At 43.6% G+C, this 9,245-nt stretch overlaps 1 protein-coding gene across 3 annotated transcripts; it reads right to left on the reverse strand.

Annotated features, from left to right (window-relative positions):
* Positions 1-1,966: 1,966 nt before the first annotated feature.
* mlc1 (modulator of VRAC current 1) lies at positions 1,967-7,844 on the reverse strand. 3 transcript variants are annotated; one of them, XM_011476526.4, is made up of 12 exons: positions 7,639-7,844; positions 7,200-7,446; positions 5,579-5,668; positions 5,400-5,453; positions 5,207-5,308; positions 5,004-5,105; positions 4,863-4,928; positions 4,679-4,795; positions 4,549-4,605; positions 3,674-3,796; positions 2,994-3,155; positions 1,967-2,519 (listed from the first exon to the last, which is right to left on the reverse strand). In XM_011476526.4, the coding sequence occupies exons 2-12, from the start codon at positions 7,428-7,430 to the stop codon at positions 2,442-2,444; spliced, it is 1,182 nt and encodes a 393-aa protein (XP_011474828.1). In that variant the 5' UTR covers positions 7,431-7,446; positions 7,639-7,844; the 3' UTR covers positions 1,967-2,441. The 3 variants fall into 3 exon arrangements, with proteins under 3 accessions (XP_011474828.1, XP_011474827.1, XP_020559957.1); XM_011476525.4 differs by having other exon boundaries at positions 1,967-2,522; positions 7,639-7,843; XM_020704298.3 differs by having other exon boundaries at positions 1,967-2,522; positions 7,200-7,514; positions 7,639-7,791.
* Between the last annotated feature and the right edge of the window lie 1,401 nt (positions 7,845-9,245).

A 9,245-nucleotide genomic window follows, 5' to 3' on the forward strand; every position in this document is an offset into this window, starting at 1 on the left:
GACACAGAGAGGATCCATTTTTCATCAGTGGAACTTTTCTTTCTGCATCACTTTCATCTCTCACTATCCTACCTGTCCTTGCTTCACTTTCACATATATCTTCCTTCTGTCCTCTAAATCAAAAGGGGGTTTTATTTATAATTTAAAGACTCAAAAATGAGAAAGAACAGAATTATAAAAACCTCACGTGAGGGAGATGAGCTCATCATTTTTTCATATCAGCACAATTTTAAGAGGAAACAGGAGAGAAGAAGAAGCAGCAAAGACAATTTAGATCTTGGAGAATTTTTGCTGACAGTTCAGCCTTTAATTGTTTAAAACAGTGATGTCAATTTCTTTAAAAAAAATAAAAACAAAAGAAAAAAACTCAAACTCAAAGCATGGCAGTTTGGTCTGGAGTGCTGATTTCAAAGCCTTCAAATAAGGAATGCTGGGAGAGAACCACAGCGATCTAAAAAGTGTCGTCCTCTGATCTGAGATCTGCAATTACACAGTGTAACCAAAAGTATTGGCTCACCTGCCTTGCCTCACATTTGAACTGAAGTGCTGTCTCATTCCTGACCCTTAGAGTTCAGAATGATTGCAGCTCCAACTCTTCTGGGAAGGCTGTCCACATGTTGAGGAGCATTTTTAGGAATTTTTGAGCGTTCTTCCAAAAGGTCATTGGTGAGGTCACACACTGATGTTGGTGGAGAAGGCCTGGCTCTCAGTCTCTGCTCTAATTCATCCCAAAGGTGTTCTATGGGGTTCAAGTTCACCCACGCCAGACTCTGTCCTCCATGTCTTCATGGACCTTGCCGTGGTCACTGGTGCACAGTCATGGTGGAAGAGGAAGGGGCTGCTCCAAACTGTTTCCACAAAGTTGGGAACTTGGAATTGTCCAAAACGCATTCAGAGTTCCTTTCACTGGAACGAAGAGCCCAAGTCCTGAAAAACAAGCCCACACCATAATTCCTCCCCCTCCAATTTTCACACTCGGCATGATGCGGTCCCAAATGTACCGTTGCCCTGGCAACCTCCAAACCCAGACTGGTCCATCAGATTGTCAAACGGCAAAGCGTGCTTCCCACCGCTGCATGGGTGCTTTGTGTGGATGGATGCAGCTGCTCCACCATGGAAACCCATCCCATGAAGCTCTCTGGGTGCTGGACTTGGGATGATCTGAAGGTCACATGACGTCTGGAGCTCTGTAGCAATTGACAGCAGAAAGTCTGCGACCTCTTTGCACTTTGTGCTTCGGCATCCGCTGACCCCTCTCTGCTATACCACTTGGTGGCTGAGTTGCTGTTGTTCCCAAACTCTTCCATTTTGTTCTGATAGAGCTGACAGCTGACTGTGGAAGATTTAGGACATTTCACCTCTGGATTAGTTGCTCAGATGGCGTCCTAAGAAAGTTCCACGCTGGAATTCCCTGAGAGCCGCCCATTCTTCTACAAACGTCTGTGAAAACAGTCTGAGGGCTAAACTCTACACACCAAGTGATGCTGATCATTCGGATGGGGGAGCCAATACTTTTGGTAATCTAGTAATGTACAATAAAAGTTGTTACATTTTGGAAGTCATTCGAGGTTTGAAGTCGAACATGTTTTCTTTTTTGAAGATGAAAAAGATGCAAAGAAATGTTGCAGATCTTAAAGAAAAAAAACATATTCTATTGAATGCAGGGATAACCTGAAAAGAGTTTACCTTCACAGCCAGGATTAAAGCCAGAATGCTGCATTGACCTGTTTCCTGAATGAAGAACTGTTGCAGGTAACAACAAAGTGACAAATGACCCCCCCCCTCGTGATGTAACAGAGTGAAGGGAGGGGCTGGCATTAAATAATGGAGGAAGGAAATTAGATTGGTTTATATGACATTGGAGAACAGCTAGAAAAATAAGAAACAAGAAAATCACAGGAGGGCAAATATTTGCAGACAAGAACACAAGTTTATATTTAACCGAATTAATAAGAAGAGACTTTGGTTTTACTAATTATTGGCTATTTTATTCCAAAAATCCAAGCAAGTGTTTTCCTGTCCTCATGACAATAGGATTTAAGTTTTATTTACACATTTTTCATACACTGAAAAGCTTGTATTTGCTCAAAAATCTTCACATGAACAACAGTTATTTTACTTTTGTGTGTCTGCAGGAAATAATCTGTTCTGTCAGAACTCTGATGCAGAAACTAAAAGTCTTCTGAGAGACTCTAAAGCGCTGAGAACATTTAAGACCAACAGATAGCAAAAATACAAAAAATCCTAAACTTCTTTTTCTGTTTAAATTGATGAAAACTCTGATTAATTCTCTTCAAAAGTAAAATCAAACAAGAAAATAAGTTTAAATGAGAGCAAAGAGCTCAAAGCAGAATCTACAACAAGAAATTTGTTCTGAACATTTTTTCTCTTCTGCTTCAGTTCCAGATGATTCCAGCCGGCGGTCCTGACCAAACTTCAGCTCACTGAGCCATTTGGACCACGACCGCCTTCCAGGCTCTGTCCTTGTCAAAATCCGGCAGCGTTCCGTTTGCGAGATGCTGCTGATGGAGATGAAGGACAGAGAGGGAAAAGTCAAATGAGAGGCAGTTACCTGGCGTCCTGTGTAAACGCCAGTTCAAACTGGAAAACGGATTCCAGATTCATTCAAAGTTAATCTACCTCAGACAAAAGTTGCACCCCTCCCCCCCTTTAAAATAAAAAAATAAGTAAGATTATAGGAGAGTGCTTGCATAATTAACAAAACTATAATGTCCGTTTATTTATCTGTAATTTTATTTAAAAAATGACAAGAACACTAAAGATTCCAGAATGTTTGCATTAACTTTCGGCATTTCTCATTCTTTCTGACTGTAAGCGTCAGTTTTTGTGGAACTTTTGAAGGTCAAGGTCTAAACCGTGACAGGACCGTCTCAACCTCCTGATCCTTCCCTTGTTCAGCCTCTCAGCTGTAGATTTTAATAGACATCGATGCTTCCCGGTGGATCTGAGCTGCCTGATCTAGTCTTCCATACCTCACTGTAGTGCGTCTGGATCTGCACGCTGTCCTGGCGCTCTGGAGCCGCCGCGCGGAGCCGGCCCTTGTATGTGGCACAGTGCACCACCGTGGCTGAAGTCAGAACTGCCTGCACCAGCAGCAGCACCATCAGGATCAACAGCAGGATGTCGTAGGATTGCTGGGACACAAACACCCATCAGGACACAGCACCAATGCATGCAACATGCCCCCCCCCCCACACACACACACACACACATGCATGCAAGTACACATCCATACACCTATCTATGCATGAACACACAGATGCACACACACTGGCTCACAAAACACGTGCATGCATGCCCCTCAACCAATCATGCGCCTGCATATTCATGCACACACACAGATGTTCACTAACGCACCCATGCTAGCATCCCCCCCAAAGACACAGACACACATGCAAAGGCAAGTAGGCACCCATGCAGGGACACACAAGCATGTAAACCTCCCCTACACACACACACACACACACACACACCCACACACACACACACACACACATGCACACCAACCCACATAGAGAGAAATCCAATCCTGCAATCATTCGATGCTTCTCACATCTAATTAAAGGTTTTCAAACCGCCTGCTGTGAGTCAAGGTTGACCCGCTCACACACTTCAGTGCGCATTACACACACCTTCACTTTATTAAGCTCACCTTGCTGGTCGGAACATCATGAAGGAACATTTCAACGAAGCTGACCACGCTGCAGGAAAGGAAGCCGGAGGCCGAAAAGAGGAGTGGGGACGTCACGCTGCTGATGGCAATCAACGCTTCCACCTGACAGACGGAGAAAAAAAAGCAGAGAAACTGAGGAAACGGAAGGAAAGACGAAGAGAAGACGGATGTGAGATGCAGATCTGTCAAATTACAACTACAGGCCACCCCTTATTAGGCAGGAAGGGAAACAGACAAACAGACAAATGGGAAAAATCCTCAGTAAAATAGTTTAAAATACAAAAATCTGATATTTGAAGTCAGAATTTTACTAAGAAAAAAGAACATTTTATGATTTGCCAGCCTTTGTGAAACGGAAACTGACAAATAAAGACTAAAAACCTTTTAAAAACACTAGAAGGTCAACATGAAGGCTATAAAAGGCCTCAGGGGTAAAGAGGCTGTGTGTTTTTTAGATGTCGGTTCAATTCCTAGCCCTTAGAAGAACTGTCATTGGGCAAGACACTCAGAAAATCCACACTGTATTTGAGTGAAGATGCTTTTGAAGAAGCTTTGGATCAAAGTGTTGGCCTTTATGCACAAGAAAAAAATATGGAGATAATCTTTGATCTTATGCTCTGAGAAAAAACTTTATAAAAGATGTTACCAAATACTTTTTGGTGACATTCTGAAAATAAACATCAGAGAAGATGAGTAGAAGTTTCTTAACATCTTATTTTCCAGTGATTATAAATCAGAAACCTGGGGAGCAAACTAAGGGTTGCTAAATTTGTAAAATAGATTTAAAACTTGACGTCATTTCACAAACTGTTGTCCCTGATCTGAAGATGAGTGGAGGCCTGTTCTGTACTCACCAGGCAGTTGGTGGGGTACTCTGACACAACATGGCTGGCAATGGCGCTTGGAAAACACTGGAAAGAAGGAGAAACAGTCGGTAAACTTGTGACTTCAATTATGAGCATCAATGTAGGCAGAAAAACTCACAGCAACAAGGATCCAGAAGAAAGTGACGGATAAGTAAGGGCCGGGGAGCAAAGCATCCATGTTGAGCGCAATGATGCCTCCAAACACAGCAGAAATTCCTACGATGACTTCAATCACCTGTTTGAGACGGTTATCACAGATGAACAGGCGTAAACCAAACAGATCTATGGAAAGGTTTACTCACGGAATAAGCTTTGAGGAGTCGCCTTGGGAACACGGCAGGTTTGACTGACCCCGATCGGCTGTATTTCTGAAAGTTTGGAAACGTGTTTAAGGATGAAGGAGAAAGGAAAACACCAAAGCGTGACGGCAGAGGGGACCGGACCTTCCTGTGCCGGCAGCAGTCCTCTGCAGAGCGCGCCGACAGGATGACGGTGCTGGCCGTCAGCACCTCCAGCAAAATCATCAAGATCAGGTTGAAGTTGATCTGACCACAAGCCAAGGAGCAAAAGAAAAAAAGGAAAGTCTTCAGATGAATGTGCAGCCTGTGACAGCGGGAGGCCGGATTTTGGCATGTGATGGATTTACATTCACTGCAGAAGGGTTCAAGACCAGTTTGCAACCAAACCAAACCAGGCAGGTGGTTGTCACAGCAAATGTGGAAACATAGACAACCTGGAAATCTGACACCTGTTAAAACACAAAAAGGTCATTGAAGGACTTTAAAACTACAATTCCTGCACGTTTGTCGTCTTTGCTTTGTGGGTTTTTGCTCACGCACAGCAACATGTCTGTTCTTGGCGATGGCAAAGCCAGCGATGGCTGCAGGGACTCCCTGGGAAGAACGTCGACACGTCAACAGAGTTTTACAAGTTTCGGAAGTCTCATCAGAGGGATGGGAGTAAACCTATCCCAAGGTTTTCCAACCATGAGAAAATGAGAAACCAACGTGACACTTACAGAGCCTGCAGCACAGCGCAGGTAATCCATGGCAACAGGAAACACATTTCCCAGGTACAGAGAGAAACCTGAAGTGACGAGCAGGCTGCCCTGAGGACACACACACACACACACACACGCACGCACACACCCACACACACACACACACACACACACAGAGTAATTCATGTGCAGCTAAGGTCACATAATTTCAGAAGCTGGATGGCTTAGCTTTTCTTAACAATTCCTCACAAATGCAGGAAACAAAGGTTCAAACACTTCATTTGAAGACTTTAGCGTTGTCTTTAAAAAAAATAAAAAGGTCATCTGCTCTTAATCGGTCCTATAACCAGATCAATCTTAAATTGATAACAACAGAAACGTATTTTTATTCACTCAAAAAGGCTGAAAACCTGAATTTGGTGAAAAAACATGCAGGCTGGACGATTGCCCTTCACGGTTACGCTCCATTCCAATGAATTGTTTTTGAAATTTTCATAAAAAAACAAATGTATTTGGTCATGAAAATAACGTTTCACATCACTACTGATATAATTGAACCAATGTGGAAACTTTTATATATATTAGAACAGGAACATGAACTAAAAGCAGCTTGTTTTCATAAAAATTAATGACTTTAATTCATATGCAGTTCATGGATTTGATGAACTAATGTTAATTTTTTAAGTAAATAATGATTCAATAGGATTCCTTCCAAAAGACATCAATTTTTAAGGAATGAAAAAATAAAAAACTGGAAATCTTCGAAATCATTTTAATTCTAGGAGGTTAAAGGTCAGATTAGCAACAAAGATGGAAACCAAACAAACCCGCCAGCGTTTCTCCACAGGCTTCAGTCAGACGAACACTAAAGTTATTAATAAACAAAAAATCACTAAAGTGAAACGGATGAAACAATGAAAGGGTTTTTCATTTTAGTCTCAATTCTGTAGAAAAAAGAGCAAAAGTTGAAAAAAAGGAATCTGGTTACATTTTCAGTTCCTCATTGAGTCCTACATTTATAAACCTGCATTTCTCAGAAAAACAAACATGAGAACAGTTGAGCTCTTTCAGAGTCTTACAAGTAAAGTCCAATCAATATAAAGTCCAGAAGTCCTAATATTGGTTGAAAGCGTCTAAAAATGTTAAGTAATGAGGGTAAAATTCCTCCACAACAGTGAAAAACCAGATCCAGAAAACAATCATCTCAATAAAGTGATTGATCAAACTCTTCCATAATGCTTTCACAGAAAAATACCTGATTTTGTTCAATTTATGATGAGTTTTAATAAAAACAATGAACAAATTTCTGATCAAATAAAGACCCGTATGGTATTCATGTCCTTATGCGTATAATTCTCTGTTTTTCCCATCTTTTCATCTTCAGCAGCATAAATTGCAAAAAGTCAGTGAGAAAATTCTGACAAAAAGACCAAAAATGTTATTTCCATAACAAACAATAAACACATCATGACAACATTTGACTCCTTTTAACGTTGGAGCAAAAACAAGCTTCTTCATCCACATTTGGCTCAAAATGTTTAGAATTAGGGACGCATTCATCTGAAAACGTGTCCCTGAAATTGTACACTTTGTAGTTGGTGGCTTTGACCCCCCAGTGACCCCCTCCCTCATGTCTCACCCCTATGAGGACGCTGTAGAGCCAGGCCCTGTAGCTGAAGCAGGGGTGCTTCGGCGGCTCCGGCCGGGCCAGCTGCAGGTCGCTGGCCCTCACGTCCACCGTGAAGCTGTCCCGCTCCCCCCTGTCTGACCTCCTGTCGCCGCGGCGCCCCGCCGTCCCGCTCGCTCTCTCCAGACTGGATACGTGGTTGTAGGTGAACTCCTCTCGGGCTGAGAGCTCCTCGCGCAGCATCTTCAGACAGCGTTTTCTGCCGACGGAGGACAAGATTGAGGCTTCAAAGCTTCCTTTCCATCCTTTCTTCACATCCAGATTTTGCTAAAGTAATTATACAACAAATAAAATGTGGAACAAACCAGGGTTCAGAAAGACAGACAAACCTCAAAGCCTTCTCACAGTACATCCTTAACACCCCCCCCCCCCCCCCCCATCCTGTACTCACCAGAACTTGAGAATCTAAAAAGTTCCAGCAAAGATTTCCTCACATCCAGAACAGCTTCTTCATCTGGGGGTTCCCATCCTCGTCCCTCCTGAACGTTTTCAGTCGCAGAGGAACTTTGGAAAAGTCTGGAGGCCTTTAAAGATGAAACGCTGGGCTGTGGAGCTGCAGCCTGTCCTCTGCCAAACGGAGAGCGCCTGTGCATGACAACAAGGGGAGGACGAAGGGGCTCATGCCGGGGGCTGAGTTGGGGGGGCAAACATCCTTTTTACCACAGTCCAGCCCCCCTCACACAAACATCCAGCAGGCGCTGAAAAACACTGAACAACAGAAACACAGAACTTCACCAACTTGAGGACATTGTGTGAAGTTTTTGATGGTTGTGTGATGTTTTTGGTGGTTGTGTGATGTTTTTGGTGGTTGTGTGATGTTTTTGGTGGTTGTGTGACCTCCTCCAACAGCTCCGTTCATTACGATGATCGTCAGAAAAATCCTTTTCCTGCTGCAGCTCTCGGTTCCCGAATGATCCGAGGACGGATCGTTGGGAAGCTCGGGTTCAGGAGGGAACCTTGTTGGATGACGGCACCTTCAGGGCCTCATGTGAGCGTGTGCACGTATGTGCACGTCAGGGCAGCTTTCAGCCTTTGACAGGGCGCAGCATTCCAAACTCTGAGCGGCTGTAACCATGGGGACTCCTTGGCAACTGCTGTCCCCCCCCCCCCCCCCCCCCTGCTGCAAATGCCCACATTTCAAAAGGGGGCGAGCGTTTGGCAACAGTTTCCAAAAAAAAATATTAAAAGGGATCTGCAGAACATGAAAGAAAAATCTTCATGTGATCACTGTCAGTGCTTTTATCTTTCATACGAAGAGCATGAGTTCAGCAAACCCACCGATGAAAACGGGGTTTTTGGCGTCTTTAACTTCCTATTGTTGCGTTTTTCTGATGATGGAGAACATTTCTGAAGAAAATGATGCTTGAAATTGCAAATCTGAGTATTTTTTTATTGAAATCGTTGTAAATCGGGAGCAGACGGACAAAAGCTGTTTGAAAAAGACCTTATTTTTGAGGGGGGGCCACAAGCTCCCTGCTCTGCTCCATTCTGATCCTCCACCTGCAGACAAACAGATCCATGAAGGTCTCTGTTTTCCTGGTCTGAGCTGGAATCTGGATCGAAACGGTGCGGCCGCATAGCTAATGTTAGGTTGGGGGGTTTGAGGAGCTGCAAGCTAGTTGGAGAGCGCATTAGCAGAAGGATGTCGGGAAGCAGGGACGGGCTCACTCTGCCCCAAAAGTGCTGCCCACAACTCAGAGGTGAATTTCTAATGAAGTCCTGTCAGCACTGCAGAAAACAACAGTTTTTTTGTGTTTTGGCTAAAAACGGCATCATCATTATTAAAAGAGCAGTGGGAACGCTTTTCAATAGATCATAAGATGATTGGAGTGAGACTTTTACGGTAAATGAATCCAGAAAGACGGACAAAAAGTAGAACGGGAGGCCGGGACCGGAGAGATTCTGGACTGCTGGGGAGTGATGGCGTCTTTTCCATCAGGACAGAGGCAGCTTTTATCCTCAGAAAGTGTCTTCAGTGCAGATTTCCACCCAAACATG

This window comes from Oryzias latipes, chromosome 6, assembly GCF_053564925.1.
Source record: "Oryzias latipes strain Hd-rR chromosome 6, Olatipes_Hd-rR_3.1".
Taxonomy (NCBI): Eukaryota; Metazoa; Chordata; class Actinopteri; order Beloniformes; family Adrianichthyidae; genus Oryzias; species Oryzias latipes.